General features: G+C 33.5%; 1 protein-coding gene across 2 annotated transcripts in view; it reads right to left on the bottom strand.

Moving 5' to 3' along the window:
- Positions 1–2546: 2546 nt before the first annotated feature.
- LOC123698255 (neuropeptide CCHamide-1 receptor-like) overlaps positions 2547–22193 on the bottom strand; it is a 159637-nt gene continuing 139990 nt past the window's right edge. For both annotated transcript variants that reach the window (XM_045644834.1, XM_045644835.1), the window contains exons 6-9: positions 13943–14046; positions 11090–11227; positions 9216–9329; positions 2547–2727 (exon numbers count right to left, since the gene is read on the bottom strand). In XM_045644834.1, the coding sequence (XP_045500790.1) occupies positions 2667–2727; positions 9216–9329; positions 11090–11227; positions 13943–14046 (417 nt within the window). In that variant the 3' untranslated portion in view covers positions 2547–2666. The remainder of the gene's footprint in view (positions 2728–9215; positions 9330–11089; positions 11228–13942; positions 14047–22193) is intronic.

Below are 22193 nucleotides of genomic sequence, written 5' to 3'. Positions count from 1 at the left end.
TACGTATACAAGAAGCGAACGGGAGCGGAAAGGGGGCGTCGCGTCGTCCTTTCGATAATGAATATAGAACATAGACTTACAAATGTTAGGAGAGTACAATAAAAGCTTAAAAAATCATTTAAAAATAATTTATTGCGTTATGCCAAAAGTCGTAGAACAAATGTTGTTACTTATGATTTTGGCTATCTTGTCCTGCGAGGTTGCCGGTGTTTTACAAATAACCCTGTATATTATTTAGATAAAGAGTGTAACAGAAGAACAGTTAGGTAATAGAGATATTGGATCGAACTTTTATTCTTTTAGAGTACCTACCAAAACATCGTAGGTACTTATATATAAAATAAAACACGTTTTTTCATAAATCGTTTATTCATCATTATCATCATAAACAATTAACACATCATCCAGAAACTGTGCTGGCGGCATTAAATCTGCTTGATACCTTGCCCAGCTAAGGTACCATATTATGGACATAACGTGACAGCAGCAACCTACAGTTCTTCTTCCTACTAAACAATTACAATAATAGACTGTTATTGCTTCCCTTCCTATGAGAGCACTGTCGACTAAAATATAAGTAAAATAAGTTTTACTACTTCTATGCCTGGATTGAATGCGACCTCTTAAAAGTCATGTAGTACTTGATGTCGACAGTGCTCTCTGTATGTCGCTGTCTGATTCACGGCACACTTCTATAACATATTTGCCATCGTTTCTTATGTGCTCACCATAATAGGACCTTGCTTGCTTAATTTGATATGAAACTAAGGAAACCAACTGCATTGTCATCTTCATGATTTTCAATCCTCAAAGAATCATTTGCAAGTTTCCAGCATGCATCAAATAATATGTGATCAGAGTGAGTGATCTACAAATAAAGAATTAATATTACAATTGGACAAAAGAAAGTGAATATATATAAATCTCGTGTCACAATGTTTGTCCTCAATGGACTCCTAAACCACTTAACCGATTATAATAAAATTCGCACAACTTGTGGAGTTCGATCCAACTTGAGAGATAGGATAGTTTAAACATGTAGGTACCACGGGCGAAGCCGGGGTGGACCACTAGTATATATATAAAACAATGTGTGTTTACATTTTTGTTTGATTTCAATAGCTAGTACTAAATACCTTAGATAATACTAATCCACTAACCGTTAGAGGAGCAGCCCACCGTTGTATAATTGATAATATTGCGTTATCTTGTAACAAATGCATACGTATAGCATTGTTACGATTAGCATTAATACCACAGTTGATGCAGTTCATATTTGTAAATGAAAAATCGGATGTAAAGTCGGTGTCCAGGTAGGGTAGCAGTAGTGAGTCGTAAAGGCAGGTAATCAAAGTCCGGTGTGCAAGCGTTGGTTGGTAGTAATAACAGAGATCGTCAGTGTCCGTAATACGTAGCGAAAGTCGATAAAGATGAAGAAAATAAGTTAACCACAAGCACGAAGTCGAATGTAACGTAACGAAAAACCTCAATCAAATGTCAAAAGTCAAACGACAAACATGACATTGTAATTAAAATTGAAGCGGCCAGCTACATTTCAGAAATATTCTTACAAAGTGCGGCCGCCATGAGTAAAAATGTATAGAATTACGGATTACCTAAATAAATAGCGTGCTAAAAAGTTAAAAATAAAATATGTAACGCAGTCAAATTATATTTCTGATTCATAAAGCATTTGAATTTTGTATAAAACTAAAAATGAAAATAAATATTCATTCGTTTTAATCGATATATCGTCTATTTTACTCCTGACAGCACTGACAATCTCTGCTTGATAAGACCGGTAGTCATAGAAATCTAAATAACAATGCCGTTAGTGAACATATTATCTTTTTTTTCAAACATTTGTTTTCCCATAGAATCAGAAGTCAATATTTTACCAAGAATTATTAAAAATAACATAATGAATTTTAAATTTATTATCATTTCTGTAAGGCCTTATTTATGTTAGGCCCAGTTTCGCCATTCTCCTTTGTGTGCTCGCGGTTGTCCGCATTTTTGGTACAACCGTAAATGGTTTTCGATACTTTATACATAACTTAGTGCAAACCACTTATAAATCACGACATTAATTACATTTAAATGTTAAAAACCAATTTCCACTATTTTTCAGCTTCCATTAGTTTCACAACACTGTTCCGAAATTTTATTTTTAGTTTCCTTAGATTGATATTATACATTTTACGCAATAATAAATTATAAAAATTCTGCGTTTGACGCATATTTTTTATTTTAGAGCTCTCTATAATATTATCTATAAATTATTTTATTTATAAGTTACCGGTGCAACGCAGGTAACAGTGATAATTATTTTTGTTTATTGTAAGCGGTTTCCGATTAGATTCGTCTTGCATAATTATTATTCATGAACCATCAGATATGTAATTTTTAGTCATAAACACAATTTGGCTTCTATAAATCTCTGATGCATCATGGCACTATACTGAATCCGGTCTTATGTCACTATTGACATTTGACAGTTTCTTAATTGTTTTCTGTGATTTTATAGCTAAGCTGCATAAAGCTGTGTTTGGTTTACATTGATATTTATACAAATGCATTAACGTTGTTGTTTCCGAGTATTTAACGGTCTACATATTAAAACGATAGTCTGGTGTGTTCGCAATGGATCGCGAACGGTGCCTTTCTCAGAGCTTCGAAGAGCCGTTGTTCAATAGGCGAATGCTGCTGTCTCGGCCCACACTCGTTCTGTGAAAAAAAGTCACATTGTTTAATATTTAAAATTAACATTAAATTAAAACACGATAAGCTACTGTTATGTAGCCACTTTTTAATACCATATTCCAACATATTCGGTACCCTTAATCTTCATAAAGGTCTTAAGATTAATCATAAACATAATTGAATATATTTTCTTGTTCTTTATTTCACAACAAGTTCACAAAAAAAAAAAAACATTCAGAATTATGTACAGTTCAGCGAAAGAGTTCGAAATTGAAACGCATTTGTAAAAAGAACAGATAATAAAATGGTTGAATATTTAACATCTGTAATGTGGGCCTGTAAATTAAGTCTGAAGCTCAAGGGAGAAAATAATATTATGTGAAAAATATACGCAAATGGAGTTAGCTTCTTTACAGTATGTTGTACAAGAACTATATTGTAGAAATATATTATGACAATTTATGTAATCAATGATTCTTATATGTGACCATAGAAAACATAGAATATTTTAATGTAAAGTCGGAATTGATAGAACACATTCTTCAAAGGTAAAGAGCAAGAGATACGAAAATATGTAGATGCCAATATTTTATAAAAATTTGATAAAAATAAATGAATTTGTTAAAATGGCATTAAGATAAATTCAGTATCAGTGATTTATTTATCGATACAATCGTCATGTGCATCAATTAATTGAAAATAATAAACAAAAGGAGCGAACGTTTAACTGACATTTTAATTATGTCGATCTTATGTCGATGCTCTTGGCTAATGGAAGTTTATTCGAAAATAAATTAAATACGCCCTGATAATTTTCAAAATAAAATCAGATATTCCTTTGTTTTATCGAATGAGATAATTATGAGTAAGTTTTATTTTATCACGTTTATTTTGATTCAGATTAATATCTGGATAGGTACTTTAGTGTTCATAATTTTGGATAAAATTCGTAATGACCTTAGTAATGACCGATTTGAGAGCGAATTTATTAATAAAATTCATATGACCCGTGAACCGTCACGGAGATAAGTCGCTTTCTAACTTGCTGTCGAATTTTTTTTCAAGTTCAAGTGTGTAAGTCTAATTTCTTACCTTAAATTTACTATAATTATAAAGTAAACTTTTTTGGCTAACGAACAGTGCAAATTTTTCACATAATTGTCACGATATATTTAAACTACAAAGAAAATAAAAAATCGTTCAAAACTCGTAACGGCTAATTCATCACTGCAATACGCGGTAAGCGGCCGAGGTGATTCATCGCTAGCACAACGTTCCGCTAAGCTGAGTCTCGCCGCCCGAGCGTCCCGCCCCGCGTGCGCCTATCGCTTGCGCGGTGAACTTTGGACTCGACTCAGTCGCAGAAAACGTTTATTATTACAACGATGTCGGCGTCCGCGTCGTGCAGTGGATGCGGTAAGCGAATTGTTACACTTGAATTTATGGAATGTTGTAAATGCAAGAAATTATATGACCTGGCGTGTCTTAATATAACGCACACCACTTTCAGTAGCTATGATACCCACTTTAAGGATCGATGGTTGTGTCCACTGTGCCCTCTCCCTAAGGGTGACAACAGTGGTACTCCGGTTAGATCGACTAGTGGTTCCGGGATTAATACTACTTTTACACCAAAGGACACTATAAATATGACCCGTGGTAGTCGCGCCAGAGCCCAAATAAATTCAATAAATTCTGATATTGTTAAAAACTATAATCCAGAATCAGAGATCCACCAACCAAAAGCAAAAAAACAGGAACTGAGTACAACAAATAAATGTAAATGTATTGATCAAAATGACATAAGAAATATTATAAGGGAGGAGTTGCAGAGTTTTTTTGGTGGTCCATTTGTTAGTTCATTTGTCAGTGAAATAGTTCAGCAAATGATTGTCTCAAAATTGACAATTCAAAAACCTATTGACCAACCAAATTACAACTTGTCACCAAAACAGAAAGAGTGCAGCATTGAAGCGGCGCAAACGGAGCAACAACCTCTTAAACCAGCCTCTAAACAAAAATCGAAGGCTGTACCTCCGATGTCACCATCCGCACCTCTGCAGGGCAAACCTAGTCAGGATAGAGATTTCGCTAAACGTACGCTACCTACCCGGTCTAAACCAACGGTTTCACCTCCTGACGCAATTGTCTATTTGGAGCGCTCGGCTGCCGTAGAGGATCTGGAAACAACTAGCGATTGGGTCAAAGTTGGTCACAAAAATAACGAACGTCCAGCCCGACTATCTAAGGACGTGCTTCGAGGTACGGCAGCGCCTGGTGCAACAATGTTGCACGCTGCTGAGCGTCGCAGGTACCTTCATTTGTTTTATGTACGTGAGGGTACTACTGAGGAGCAGGTGCGTGCCCATCTCGTGAACATATGTGGAGAAGATGTTTGTACCGTAGAGGCACTTAAAGCTCGCGGACACTATGCGTCGTTTAAACTAGATGTCCCATCCAAGCTGTCTGAGTCTGTAATGGCCCCATCCAATTGGGCACAGGACATTTGTATCAAACCTTGGAGGCAGAACTTTCGTGTCAAGCAAAAATCCGAAACAAACTAAAATTATACAGGTTTTTTACCAAAATGTGCGTGGTTTACGGTCGAAAACGGCAAAATTTAATAAAAATATGTTGATGAGTGATTGTGATATAATAGCTCTCACGGAAACATTCCTAACCAGTTCAGTACTTTCCGGTGAGTTGTTTCCCCTTGGATACGAAGTGTTGCGCGCTGACCGTGCTGGTGATGTAGGGTGGGGTGGTGTGTTACTAGCTGTACGCGACTGCTATACGGTGCACAGACTTACAAATGTTGATGGGCTTACGTCGGAAATGGAGATAATATTTGCTATTGTTAGTTGGAAAAATGTAAAGTTTCTGTTCTGTGTTGTTTATCTTCCACCCAACTATAATGATCACCAATATCTAAATGTTTTGAATTGTATAGAAAATGTTATATGTCAATATCCTGACCTTGAAATAATAATAGTTGGAGATTTTAATCTTAACTCATGTAGTATAAATGTAAAAAATAATTTTGACTTCTTCTGTGAATTTTGTGAATTGACTCAATTTAATAATGTATGTAATAAGTATGACGGATTTTTGGATTTGGTACTGAGTGGGCTCGGATCTAATCACATTTCGGTTTCAGGAAATGTTGAGCCTCTAGTTCAACCAGACGCATATCATCCGCCGTTATTAGTTAAAGTATCTTTTTTGCGTTGTGAATTGCCACCTGTACAGTCAGCTCCTTTGACATCTCGACCCAATGCACCACCAAATTGGAACTTTCGTAAAGCCGATCTTAGTGCACTCTACTCAGCCTTAAGCCAATTAAACTGGTCGAAATTAAAGGATACTACAGATGTTGACTGTGCTGTTGAAACATTCTATCAGGTATTGTATGAATGCATTAGTACTTACGTGCCTCTTAAAAAGCAGTGCCGTTTACGTAACCGATACGTTTATCCATCGTGGTTTACTCCAGAGATCATTCGAAATATCAAACATAAATATTTTCATTTAACAAAATACAAGGCTGAGGGTAAAATATTTAATAAGGAACTGTTTAAATACTATAGAGGGCATGTTAAAATGTTAATTGACAATGCGTACTCACAGCACATTAAAAAAACCCAAGATAGTATTAAAGACGAACCTGCTAAGTTCTGGGAATACGTAAAAGATAAGAGGAAAAGCAGACGTAAGTGTGAATCTTTCATGTGTGATAATGTAAAGGTTGAAGGGGCAGAGGCCGCCGCTGCATTTGCTCGTTACTTTGAGTCAGTCTTCCAGCCTAGTAATCCGCGGCTGGATCCTGAAGCAGCATCGAGTTTTTACTCACCAGACTCAACGCGGATTACCATTGATTATCTTCGCGAAAAGGATATAGATGCTGCAATGAAAAGGCTCAAACTACGCTCTTCGATAGGACCTGACGGTATTCCAACCTTTCTTGTCAAAGATTGCGTATCAGTGTTAAAAGAGCCGCTTTTACACATATATAATTTATCGCTCGAAAAAGCAATATATCCTCAACGCTGGAAGAATTCTAGAGTTACGCCTGTTCCTAAAACTGATAAAAGTTCCGAAGTCTCGAACTTTAGGCCTATTGCGGTGCTTTCTGTATTTGCTAAGATCTTTGAATCAATGTTGGATAACCAAATTAATCAACAGGTATCTAACTTCCTGGTTGACTGTCAACATGGTTTTCGTAAAAACCGGTCTACCAATACTAACCATATCAACTTTATTGATTATGTTGCTTCTGAAATGGACATTGGTAACCAGGTTGATACTGTCTATTTTGATTTTAAAAAAGCTTTTGACCTGGTTGATAATGACGTTCTACTCCAGAAGCTGGCTGCGGCAGGTTTCACTCCTAAGCTTTTAAGATTTTTCTCAAGCTACCTGAGGGACCGTAGCCAGTTTGTGCGTGTTTCTGGTCACGAATCAGATGATTACTATACGCGTTCTGGAGTAAGTCAGGGAAGTACGTTGGGTCCAACATTGTTTCTGCTTATGATAAACGATCTGCCTAGTGCCGTACGAGCTGCGAGGTGCCTTATGTTTGCGGACGATCTAAAGCTCTTTTTGAAGGTTCGTAATGATTCTGACGCTAAAGCTCTCCAAGAAGACATCAACGCTATAGCTCAGTGGAGCAGTACAAATCACCTGCCCTTCAATACGGACAAGTGTAAAGTTATGACCTTCTCGCGATCCCGTTTTCCTCTTTATATGACCTATAATTTATTTGACATTCCATTGGAAAAAATTAATGTAATACGTGACCTAGGATTAATTGTAGATAGTAGACTTGACTTTCATTCACATATGTTGGATATTTGCAAGAAAGCTAACAAAACCCTTGGCTTCATTATTAGAGTTTCCTCAGAATTTAATGACACAAGAGTTGCCATGCTTCTATTTAATGCCTATGTGCGTAGCAAACTGGAGTACGGTGCTATGATCTGGGACCCATATGAATCAAAATACTCCTTAATGATCGAGAGGATACAACGTAAGTTTGCGCGATGTATATACAAACGTCGCTACGGATATTACCCACATCTCTATCCATCGATGTACGTATTGGGTATGGTGGGATTGAATACGTTGGCACTCAGGAGAAAGATTCTGTTGGTGGTGCATTATTACTTGATAATGCATAACAAAATTGACAACCGCGATGTTCTGGAGCAAATGATTCTCAGCCTGCCAAGGGGTGGTGGGGACGGCACGCTTACCGCGCGGCGGCCGCACCGCCTCTTGGCACAGCCGCTCACGCGAACGCACCGCGCTAGGAACGCGCCCACCGCGCGAGCACGAAAGTTGCTCGGAGACTTGCTTGCCCAGTACCAAAATCTTGACTTTTTCACTGATAGTATGACTGTATTTATTCGGTACGCCATTAATTATCTGGATAGCAATTTCTAATTCAATAATAATCTGATCTGTCTAATCTGTCTGTCTTCTATTTCTATTAATTTCTATTGTATTGTAGTCTATTAAATCTGTATGTTTGTATTATCATAACGTTTTATAAGTATTTTTCTTTTGTGTTTTGACTTGAATTGTGTTAATAATAATTTTGTATTGTATAGCATAGTGGCGCTTTGGCATGACTGTAAGCCATTATGTTCTCGAAATAAATAAATAAATAAATAAATAAATAAATATATTTTTTTAAATGCTTACTCGAATCTTGTCTCGAGATTGCGTTTTCAATTTCATATGAATTTCATTGATATTTTTTTCATTATCTGTAAGAAATTTTATAAGATACTAGCGGTCCGCCCCGGCTTCGCCCGTGGTACATATTAACGTTTTCTCTACATAAGAACCATCCTCGTACTTCAAGGAATATAATAAAAAAAGAATTATCGAAATCGGTTCAGCCGTTCTCGAGTTATGGAATTACAACGAAAAGTGGCATTGATTTTTATATATTAGATTTTCCTACGCGGGAATACTTTTTAAAATCTTTTTTTTTGTAATTCCATTAGTTACAAGATCACTGTCAGCTTTGGCACTACTACACTTAATATTATAAAGAGGAAAACTTTGTTTGTTTGATTGTAATGAATAGGCTCATAAACTACTGGACCGATTTTGATGAAATTTGGCACAGACAATCTTTAGACCCTGAGAAAGAACATAGGCTTTTTATTGTGAAATATGTACCACGGGCGAAGCCGGGGCGGAACGCTAGTAATGAATAAACCGCGGTTTAAATCTGTCAAATTTTTTGAAGTGAAACTTCTTTATCGGGGTTGGAAAAAAATTAGTGTAACATTTTTTCGTTACGCGTGACATTTTTCCGTTACGCGCGATCTTTTTCTTATCCCTACCACGCGTGATTTGACGTATTTCTGTAAAGTTGCATATAGTAAAATTATTTTTTGAAAAATAAGGTCATAAAGAAGTATCACTTCTTACTTGTGTACACGCACACATTTTTTTTAATTAGATTATTATTTCACTTCGAGTTTAAAAAAATTACTTACGTTCTTGGAACCATGCTGATGTTGGTCTTTCTGCTGGAATGGAGTCTTCTAGACGTCGACAGAGAGAGGGAGCCCCTCGTCCCGTGTGTGGAAGGAGTGCGGCAGAAGAGATATCTGGTAACATTGGTTATTAATTATTATATTAAATTGTTAATCAATTTTGGTTAAGGAATGTTGTGCACGGTCAAGGATGGGTGATCAAGCTGAGTGTTTGTGTTATTTGGAATGAAAAAACGGAAATCTTTTCATTGTTTTTCTTCCTATTTATGAATGCATCATACGTGACTGACAGAAAAACTACACCTAAATGTCGAAAATATATGATAACCACTATAATATCGTTTGACTTCAATCTTTGTATGTATCTAAATATTTTTATTTAGTTAGTAAGTACAAACTGTGTCACAGAAGGTTCGTCGTATATATTACGCTCGGCTGACTTCTTGGAAACGACTCTAATTTGCTATTTCACTGTGATTGAAAATGTAATGTTATCTGTATTCTGTACTTGTATTAGGTTCTTACCTATATAGCTGCACTATCTACTCTAGTCAATCAGTTAAGTAATTGATGCTATTCTTTAGATTTTTACCGTCAACGAAAACACAAATACTTAATCCTAGTAATGCATCTATTGATTGAGTTGATAGAAGTTAGAACCCTTCTTGAGTTCTTGGTATTGTGTTTGCCATGTAATCATTTTAAAGAATAAAAATAAATGGGTGAAAATCAAAAAGTTTGAACTACGATGCACATAAAATAGGCCATGCCGTACAACAGTAAAACATAATAATGAATGAATGAATGAAAAATTCTTTATTGTACACCATATAGGACAATTTAAAACACATAATAACTTAATTAACAATGTACAGAGGGCGGCCTTATCGCTGACAGCGATCTCTGCCAGGCAACCCAATCGACTAGGACAAATGCTGAGTATGGTGGACAGTGGTGCATAATAAATTAAAAATTAAAGATTTTATTATAATAATATGTACTACAAATATAAACATTCTTCATGGCTTATACATATATTAATAAACATTTATATATACTAATAAATACATATATGTAAACAGCTATCGTGGATAAATAAAATAAATACATAATAATATATACATACATATAATAAATACACACATAAATACAATGTACATACATACATACATATGAGCACGTAAGTAGCAATACTAACAGCGAGCTTGAGACAGTGTTAAATAATGTGTTTTAACTTTATTTTTGAAAACATAATAATATAATTAATATTAAATTTGTGCCTGAAAATCTTTCTGATATTTCGTGCATCAAATTGAATTGTTAAAACGTTGTTAAAATGCTTTCGACAGGCATTAACATCCTTCCATTACATTATTTGATGCGACATTTGCTTAATTTGAATATTGTCGATAACGTTCAGAAATTGTTCACTTTTAAATGATTAACTTGTTTTCCTGATCGTCTCGCAATAATTGCGTTTAAATTCGAATTTATAAAGCAGAATAAAAGAAATTATGCTATTTATTACACAGGCTTTTTATTCTGTTTTTCTGTTTATATCTCAAAAGAATGGACTTAATAGTGACATAAGATTTGAGTTTTGAGTAGAGATAATAAACTTCTTGAATCTAGGTTGCTACATAATATAATAGACTTTTTTATCTACCTACTTATTATGTCCTTTGCGAAGTTGGTTTGGCCATTTCCAATCTCAATAAGTAGGTATTTAACTATAGCCTCTCTATCTCTGTTACATGTAAAATTTAAATAATTGAGCCAGTAAATTCTAAAGAAAAGGTTTGGTAACTAAGAACGAGTAGGTATTCTAACAAATAGGTACAATGCTATTAAGTACTAAGTAATTTTCTAAATACCTGTTAAAATGCTTCCTAAATATCCCACTAGTACAGTACAGAGCGATGGGATTCACGCAACTGTTCAGGAAGGACAGGCAGAATCCCACTATACGTAGCGCTGCCCACCACGCATTGAAGTCGTATTGTGCTGTGGGACTGAGAATGTTCTAGATTATTTATCTGGATAAATCTAGTATAGCTTAGTGGACTTGATTTTTATTAAAAGTTTATACACACAGTACACTAAAAAGTAAGTTTTGAAGTAAAACTTCTTTAGGCGCGTTGAGAGTAACATTTCAAGGTCGCGTAAAGCAAGAATACTGTCACGTCATAGAGTAAGGTGACGAATTTGGTAGCTTTGTATCTTGCCAAAGAAGTTTCACTTCCTACACGTGAGCTCGGCACATACCTACGCTCTTTTTTATCATTTTATTTATCTAACAATCAATCATGAAACAATAGCATAGAAATGTCATCATTAAAACTATGTAATTATTATTTTCGATTGATATTATTTATAAATATGGAATGATGCTTCATTTTTCAGGATGAAATAATATTTGTCTGAATGGCTCAGTGAAGAAAGAAAATTGTTTCGTAGTAGCGTTAGCAGAAAAGTCGATATAAAATAGATTAAAAATTCCACTTGCTACATGGCCTAAAATATTTTTAATAATATTAGAATTAAAGGCATTATAAACACAACTTAATATAACAAGAATGAAAGCAAAGAGATAAGAAAATCAATATGGTAAGTTGACATTTGTAAAATAAATATTTTCTTTTTCTGCCAACCGTACAATGCGATAATGCTGTCAAAGGTCGGGAAAATCATTGGTTGTTAAAATGGCTTTGTGATTGGTTGTTCAGGGTTACGACATGTCAAGTGCAAACGATTCACAGCGGGGTGCTTGATTTTATCACAATATACAGATACATACAGTAAGGAAACTTCATACAAAATTTTCGAAATGGCTCCCCCCCCATAAAGCGTGTTTTCGAGGGTATTGAGGGGGATCGATAGTAGCGGGTGACACATCCACAGATTTTGAATATAGTATAGAAAAAAGTTTAAAGTGATGTCATTTCACATTAAATAAATATCGATTGTTTCAGTTTGTAGCCCTTTCAATAAATATATATCTGTATCGTATCTGACTACAAGTTAAAAAGAGACTATTTTTTAATTTCTATAGATATGGCAGTATGAGTTTTAAATTATGTTGACATATTTTCTACCAAAATGATAGCTACAAATAGTACCTATTAGGAGTCCAGTCTGTTTAAAGACCGCATCTATTTTTTACGCAATCTAGAAGAGCACGAAAATCTAAAAAATGGAAACCTTAAAAAATCTTGTTTAAATTTATGTGCATAATGGGGAATATTCATGTTTTTCTTTTTTGTCTTAAATTAATAGTTTACTATTTTATAACGTAGAAAAAAATATTAATGGGCTTCAAAATACTCTAGATATTTTTAAAAATGAAATTCAAATCTTTTAAAAAATTTAAGCAGTTCAAACGCCGCCATTGTGCGCGCGCTTTGGGTGACGTCACATGACACGTCCAGTGGGTGTTTACCTTAGTGTTTACTATGGAGTGATGAATACAATGTCGTATCAGATGACGTCACATTTCGTTCGACCTGTGGTGGCGCGTTTTGGAAGTTTGAATTTCGCTCTCTTATTTTGCACTTTTTGAATATTATTTTAGGGGTTTAAATAATAAGTAAATAAAAAAAAATCCTTTTCATTATAATATTACGATAATAAGTATTCGAGAAAAAAATATTTTAGGCCATTTAAAATTTTATGCATATTCCCTATTACGTAAATATTAGGGAAGAAAAAGATAGATATTGTAATAATTATTGTATTTTTATCGATACGTGACTTTACCACTTTGTCAAGCACTAAGCCTGTCAAACTATTTTCTTTTTCATCCTAAAACAAAAAGGTTATATAAAAGGAGGTTCTATGTTCGTATAATAATAATTTTAATTTATTTTTGCATATTTTGTGTTTTTTAATTTAATTTAATTTATCGTTTTAAAAATAATTTAGTAGGTATACCTACATACAAGTATTGTTAATTCTGGTTTAAAATAATTATTGAATACTTATATGTATCATACAAATATCAAGCATTATAAATAATTTAGGTAGGTACCTACATTAAAATAGCCTTCGGCGTCCAAAAAAGACAAGATTTCGAAATATAGCACTGAAAAAAACGTACCTATTTACTTTTACAAGGTATATATTTTATTGAGATTGTTTCTTCTTGTAAATTCATATTTAGGCTACACCATTTTTTAATTTTAACGGGTTTTAATCTCAAAATTACCACAAAGTCAACTGTGAAAAAAAGCAAACAGAAATATACAGGCCGAATTGATAACCTCCTCCATTTTTGAAGTCGGTTAAATATCAAAAAGGTAACAGCCCTATAGCTATACGTCATAATTTCATCGCAGGGGCTTAGTTTCCTAACTGTATGTACGTAGTATATATCTGTCAACTGTGATTTTATTTTGTATTTCCATAAGAAAAAAATAAAACAATTTTGCGTTCGTTTAGTAATAAATGAACAGTAAATGTTATAACATTGCGGAGGAAACAACGTGTATGAATAACACTTTAGGGTACATTTTATAGGCATAGTAAATTGTAGATTTTATTTTGATAAATATAGCAAATTGTGAGTGTATATTATTTCTAATCTCCTTTTTTTATAAGACATTTCTAATATTCTATAATAGGTAACTGGTATGGAAGATTTAAGAACCCGAACGAATACAGCTTCACTTAACGTGAAGGACCCACAAACTAAATTATAAGAAAATAATAATTATAAAAATAATTCTTACCAATAGTAGAACCACAACATGAAGACATGAGTTGGAAGAAAACAGGCTGCAAATACTAATACGAAAGCTAGTACTGTAAGCGCGACTTTTCTCCTCGCTCGCATCTGTAACAAAATATTTTAAATAAATAAAATATAGGAGAGAAATAATGAATTATATAATATAAAGCGCTTTGTGTTTTTAAATTATTACTTAACTAAAACCGTGTTATTTTTATATCTAGAAACCTAGATAATTACCTACATTTAGTCTATGAGTTTGCCTTTTTTTGCGGTGTAAATATTATCTATGTAAGTACCTACATAAACTATGATTTGTTTTTTTTTTAGTTTGATCAATGAAAAAAAAGCCTGTGTTTATATCCTCGTACATTAGAATACATCAAGGCTCTTACACTGTTTCTACATAAATAACCTACACCTACACTCTAAATACATAACCCTCTTTCTGGCGTAATCGGTAAAATAATGAAATGTCCCAACTAAAGAGAATGAATGACCTTTGAAAATATTATAAGATAGCCAGTAAGCTAAAAGAAAATCTTAACTTAAAATGTAAACACTATTAATAAAGTTAACGATGATATGACTAAGTTCGTAACTTAATTTGCGGGTTAAAAGTTGAGCTTAGATTATATCCAGAGTGGTTAAGTTTTCCACTTGGGAAATTATTTATAGCAGATTAAAGTCGACTTATCTATTAAGAATCGCAAAAGCTACAGTATCTTTAGATAACATGTTCATTTATGAATATCGAAATAATTTTTTTATTCTTTACTAATATTTTAAAACTGAGGAGTGTGTGCTATTTGTTTGGTTGAACGAGCTAACTTCAGAAACTACGTCCGAAGTCCGAACATACGGTTCCTACCACAGGATTGTATATTTAACCAAAGAAAGGATGCAGTAATTAATGAAAATAAATGTTATTGGTGGTAAGTTTTCTGACCGCCTTTTGCCTACTTTTGACAATTTCAATCAAAGCAATATTTTTCACCTTTGAAGCCAGAGCCTTTCGCTTCTTTATTTAACCACAGCACTTATTCATTTCTAGCTACTTATTTAACACTAGCTTCCGCCCACGACTTTGTACGTGCATCTCCGTTTTTCCCCGTTCCCGCAAGAATTTCGGGAAATCCTTTCTTAGGGGACGCCTACGTTATGATATCTACCTGCATGCCAAATTTCAGCCCTATACGTCCAGTGGTTTGGGCTGTGCGTTGATAGATCACTATATCAGTCACCTTTGAGTTTTATATATATAGATTTTACGATATTACAATATCTTACAGTCACAACGTCAGACGTCCGTTGCCTGAGGTGTTTGAAGTATAAAATATGTTAGTCAGATATCGTCCTGATGGGAAATCTCCTGTGTGTGACATTTGCACTTTACCGACTGAATATTCAATGCATTTGAAGGTGTCTATGTAAGTGCAAAATATAAATAATTATTGATTAAGCATACATATGTAACTATAAAAGTGAATCGATGCAATAAAAGTAAATTAAATATGTAGTTATACATTTAAAAAATATTATGTAGACTATGTTTAATCCATACTAATATTATAAATGCGAAAGTAACTCTGTCTTTCTGTCTGTTACTCAATCACGCCATAACTACTGAACCAATTTGCATGAAATTTGGTATAGGGATATTTTGATACCCGAGAAAGGACATAAGCTACTTTTTACCCCATGACATACGATAGGTTTTATCCCCGAAATCCCACGGTAACGGGAACTATGCGGGTTTTTCTTTGACTGCGCGGGCGCAGCCGCGGGCAGAAAGCTAGTGATATATATTTTTATTAAATAAAACATGTTTATTTTTTCCACAGATTTTGATCAAATTGCAAATTATATAATATACAGTGTGTCCTAATTCAGATATAATGTTATCAAAATTAATAATATTACTTGTATGAAGAAGCTTTCAAGCTTTGAATTTATCCTGTAGTATATATATTCTATAGTCGTTATATATTTTGTAATTATATATTTTGTAAATGAAGGTTTGTAGTTTGGCGTGAATATAACTAATGTATAATGCAAATCCTTTGAGATCCCCATGGATACTGTTATTTGGTTAGGCATAATATAGGTATTTTCTTGAACACTTCTTAGTGTTTAGGGTTGACTATTATGGATTGAACATAATTTATCGATTTATCGGTACTGAGAGATTGTGTTATACAGCAAGGGTAAATGGTTTGCGAACTTTTGAAGCGTATTAGAGTTTTTATAAATCTAACATATTTAACTTTTATACAGGGTTATTTGTAAAACACCGGCAACCTCGCAGGACAAGATAGCTAACATCATAAGTAACAACATTTAATCTACGATTTTTGGCATAACGCAAAAAATAATTTTTAAATGATTTTTTAAGCTTTTATTGTACTTTCCTAACATTTGTAAGTCTATGTTCTATTCATTATCGGATGGACGACGCGACGCCCCGTTTCCCCTCCCGTTCCACACACTGGGCTTAATACAATTTAATTGTGTATTTAGATTATTTAAACAGTACTAGACTGTGGACCTTTCATCAATTCGGTCTTGAAGACAAAATGTAAAGATAATACTGAAAATATTTATTTTTGAAAGAGAATATTTTATATTCTTCTATAAAATGTAGGTATATAATGTGGCTTGAGATGGTTCAAAAATGTTTTTCATCTTTTAACCACTGACCAAAAAATATGTACTGAAAAAGTGGTGTCATTAATATTAACGACAAGCTGGCAATCTCACTCAAAAAGCTCAGATTTACAACAAAAACAAGCAGTAAATAAGAAACAATAGAAAACATAAATTGATCATTTGACAAAAATAGAATGCCTCTTATCCATACTAATATTATAAATGCGAAAATAACTCTGTCCGTCTGTCTGTTACTCAATCACGCCTAAGCTACTGAACAATTTGCATGGAATTTGGTATGGAGATATTTTGATACCCGAGAAAGGACATAGGCTACCTTTTATTGCGATGTACCACGGGCGAAGCAGGGGCGGACCACTAGTATAGAAATATATTATTCATTAAAAGTGTGATGACATGCATATTATAAGATGTTAAGCTCTTAACGTTTCCTTCAGAAATACGAATTTCTTGTTGTTTACACCGAACTATTACTATTGTTTATTCAAGACGATGGTTTTGTGACTAAACAAACAACTTACGCTACAGAAGCTTTTCTATTTCTACATATTGACCGTAAAGGTAAATAATAATGCAAATAATAGGCCATTAAGATAAGCTTCTGTTGATCCTCATATCTGATGATAATATGAAGTACTACTGGAATTATCTAATCGCTATAAGAGAAACACACTCATGTTTATCTGCTGTACTGACAACGCATATTGATATACAGGTTCTAAAAATATCTGTATGTTGTATTATAAGCAAGTTATAGGAAAATTATGTCAAATTGTTGTATGTTCTTTTTAACTGTTAGATAGGTTTGGATACCTACACACATAAAATACGAAAAATAATATACATTAATTACCTAAAGTAGCGACTCTCTACTTACGACTGTTGTAACTTTACTTGGAGAGAATTACACTCACACAGATTTATAATATCGTATAATAAATATCCCAATAGAAAATGTAAAATTTTAAAATATTTTCTCATAAAATAATTTATTAGTGTAAACTTTCATATTTTAATCAGAGCGAGATGGCGACGCTTGAAAGTGGCATTGAGTGCCACGCTTCACTAATCAACGACTTTCAAGCAAAAAGTCGTGCTTCAATTAAAAAATATCTGCTATAATGAATTATAGGAAATAAATAATAAAAAAATATGTACAAAAAAGTGTAAATTCAAGATTTTCAGTTGTAACACTCGCACTGTTTTATAGGAGCGTGTAAAGAGTGTATCGTATTTTGTTTTCAATTCTTAGTCGAAGAATGTAAATAATCTTTAAAGCTAAGTAAATAGGTACATTTTGAGATGTAACGTCTAAAGTTATTCAGTGTAAGAAACTTCTTAACAATCAACATCCATTTAGGTTGTGTTTTATTTATGGAGCTGATATTTACTTTTAATTTGGACTGTGCCGAATTTTATTTTCATGTGTTGGCACTGAAAAGGTAGTGTTAGTGTTACGTTGCTATAAATTTTCTAACTGATACCTATACGAATGCCGCTAAAATTTATTTTTAGCCAAAACCTTTGTCCAAAGATCGCTTGTTATTGTAGCAACGTTTTAGTATGTTCATGTAAAAAGGAAAAGGAATTGTTCATAGAAAATGCTATAAAAGTAAAGTAAACTTCATTTATTTCCTACATTTATTTATGTGTGAAATTGCTATCAATTTTATTTTGTTTTTGTTCAAATTCAAATTCAAAATTCAAATTATATTTATTTGCAAATGTAGTACAAATTATAGATCTTTAAATTACAATATTATGTCGCTAACACATTCTACCCATTGATTGGGTGTGCAAATATTAAACAGAAAGTTGATTAGTCTAATTATTATTTAAATATACACATATTGTTGTAATGAACGTTACGATATATCTTTATCCGATCAAATTAATCCATACATTGTATGATATAACCGTATTAATTGATACTCGAAGCCATTGTCATTTTTAATGAACCGCATCGAAAGCTAATTTCTTCTTAAATCATGATACGATTTATTCTATCTTACCTATATATTTTTTTTTTGGGATTGTGAACATTTTTAATTGTTTTAAAGGTCAGGGTTAAGCCCAACCAACAAATCGTTGCTCTATAGAAGGGATATAAGAACGTTTCAGAGGTGCTATTTGGTAGTCCTATAAGGGTGATATGAACGTTGTATAAACCCCAAAGTGGCGCATTTATAAAGCCATTTGATGGTATTGTGTTGCTGTAGCAGCAACTCAGATGCCATTTGGACCTATAGAAGAGTACACTTATAGAATCGCGATGCTGTTATAGAGCGAAGAAGTGATATAAAAGGAACCGCGATGCTGTTACAGCGCGAAGTTGTGTTTTAAGAGTAACCGCAAATCTTTTGTAGCACGAAGTTGCAATGTACGAGCCACCGCGACGCTACAATTATAGTACAAAATGGTAAATCGTGTACCAGTTGATAATACGAGTAAATGACTATAGGAACCATCATCGTGGTGTCGAGTATTTATTTTTGTTACGCTGTTAATTATGTTAGATACATAAACTGACTGGCGAATGAAATTTTACTGATAGATTATATGCATAATTACGATGTTATTTTAATGCCCCCCTCGAATTATTGAGTTTTAAGTAATTAAAAACTAATTTTACACTAAATTGCTGTATAGGATGCCAAAAAGAAACTCCGTGGCTATTATACAACCGCTAACGAACGTAGTTTCAACGTAGCTTTAACTAGTTACAACTGTCATGCCTTAAACTGGATTAAATTAGTAGGGTTCCCTGATGTAAATAGAAAACCCATAACATTTTTAGGGTTCCGTAGCCAAAATGGCAAAAACGGAACCCTTATAGTTTCGTCATGTCCGTCTGTCCGTCTGTCCGTCTGTCCGTCTGTCACAGCCGATTTACTCGGAAACTATAAGTACTACAGTGATGAAATTTGATGGGAATATGTGTTGTATGAACCGCTACAAAAATATGACACTAAATAGTAAAAAAAAGAATTGGGGGTGGGGCCCCCCATACATGTAACTGAGGGATGAAATTTTTTTTTTCGATGTACATACCCGTGTGGGGTATCAATGGAAAGGTCTTTTAAAATGATATAAAGTTTTCTAAAAAACATTTTTCTTAAAGTGAACGGTTTTTGAGATATCAGCTCTCAAAGTCGTAAAAAGTATGTCCCCCCCCCTCTATTTTTATAACTACGGGGTATAAAATTCTAAAAAAAATAGAGGTGATGCATGCTAATTAACTCTTTCAACGATTTTTGGTTTGATCAAAGTATCTCTTATAGTTTTTGAGATAGGTTGATTTAACTGTAATTTATTATATTTGCTGCTACGGAACCCTTTGTGCGCGAGCCCGACTCGCACTTGGCCGGTTTTTATTTTTGTATTTTCTAGTGTAAATTCCGATTTTTAGATTCCGATCCCGAAGTATCAAGCAGAACACTTGAGTCTGAATGGTCTGCTTCTGAATTATCACAAACCACATGATGGCTGTTAACTTGGTTTTGTTCATAGGATGTAACAGATTGTACGGAATCATTGTCCGTATTCGAAGCCTCACCTTGAATTTGTCTGTCTTGTCTGTCAATCCTTACTTACTTGTCTTACATAATATGTTCTAAATCCATGATTTTATTAAATAGAACCCTTCAATTATTTACGATACGGTGCTGACAATATGGCAGGTTTTTGTTGTTTTAAAGTGAAAGAAACTCTCTTATAGGCCGTATATCTCTCGTAAGTGTCGCATTTTACTACATTAATACGCCGTTTTTGTTACATAACAGATTTATTAACTCTTTTATACAGTAAAACAGTCCTATAACTCTGACCACTCAGCTATTACACCACTGCGTTATAATGGGCAGAAAAACACTAATATAATTCAATTAGGTTACAAAGAAGTGATATAAAACTCGGATATATCACCTAATTGCTCTATTATGGAGTTTCAGCTACCATGAAGATTCACAGTGCTATAATATATATAGCAATAACTTAGATTACAAAATAAAAGACAGATGGAGCGTTGCCGAACTAAACCGAATAATTTATCGTCATTTTCAATAAAGCTATGTGTGCTGTCATTTCGCCGCTGCGCTGTACGTACACGGTGCTTCTGTGTGCGTGTAATGTTGCCAGATATTGAAAAATTTCCCAAATTTTTCCCCGACTACGGACAAAAGAGGGTTATGTTTTTCGAGTTTATGGATGTATGTATAATATTTCTTTGACACGCCCTGCAGTATAAACCGTTGGACCGATTTTGAGTTGTGAGGTTTCATTGCAATGATCTGAATTATTATGTTAGTGGCGGTAGTGACGTAGGCTATATACATAAATGAGAAGTCAAGTTTTAATTTTTATTTAAATTCTTTTATTACATAAAGTACCTGCCTACTAAAGCTATATATGGACAAAATAATTGTATTCAATTTTTTATTAAATAAATTACATAAAAAAAGTTTCAATATTAACTATAATAATAGGGAATATGCATAAAATTTTAAATGGCCTAAAATATTTTTTTCTCGAATACTTATTATCGTAATATTATAATGAAAAGGATTTTTTTTTATTTACTTTTTATTTAAACCCCTAAAATAATATTCAAAAAGTGCAAAATAAGTGAGCGAAATTCAAACTGCCAGAACGCGCCACCACTGGTCGAACGAAATGTGACGTCATTTGACACGACATTGTATGAATCATCACTCCATACTCCATAGTAAACACAAGGTAAACACCCACTGGACGTGTCATGTGACGTCACGCAAAGCGCGCGCACAATGGCGGCGTTTGAACTCCTTACATTTTTTTAAAGTTTTAAATTTCATTTTTAAAAATATCTAGAGTATTTTGAAGCCCATTAATATTTTTTTCTACGTTATAAAATAGTAAACTATTAATTTAAGACAAAAAAGAAAAACATGAATATTCCCCATTATATTATTTTTTATTTTTCATAATATATGAATACGAATAGCGGTTGTTTTTAGTCGAGAATACGGGACATTTTATTTTCATCATATCCATCATGGAGTTCACATAAATTAAATCGCTAGCGAAAACGACTATGACGTTTTTAAGCTTTATAAAAGTAACAAAATAATGTATTATGCTTATTAAAATAATCTAATAATTATCATGAAACTTTAGTGCACTATACAAATAATCACATTCACGATCGAAAAATCCAACAGCATTACCCTGAAGATCTTTTAACCATTTTACCGTTTTACCAATAAAAATGGCAAATTCATTTTCAAAATACTGGCAACATACGTTGAAGTTTTGTATTCCTTCATATCTGTAAAATTATTATTCGTATTAAAGAAATAAATCAGCCAAATAATCTACAGAAAACCTGTGAAACGATGTTTAATCTTTTTTTTTGTTTTCGGGAAGAAATTTTACAGCGTTTTATTATCACAAAACGGCATTTTTTTACTAAAATTGCAAACCCTTTTTGACGTATTGCATGACACTTTATGCGCTATAGCACTGGTGCAGCGACGTATTTGTTTTTGATTTCGTATTTTCTTTGACAAGGGCGACGGGCGGTTGTCATGCTCCATCTGTACTTA

Source organism: Colias croceus, chromosome 15 (assembly GCF_905220415.1).
Source record: "Colias croceus chromosome 15, ilColCroc2.1".
Taxonomy (NCBI): Eukaryota; Metazoa; Arthropoda; class Insecta; order Lepidoptera; family Pieridae; genus Colias; species Colias croceus.
The sequence above is the reverse complement of the archived record's forward strand: the minus strand, read 5'-3'. Positions and strand labels throughout refer to the sequence as shown.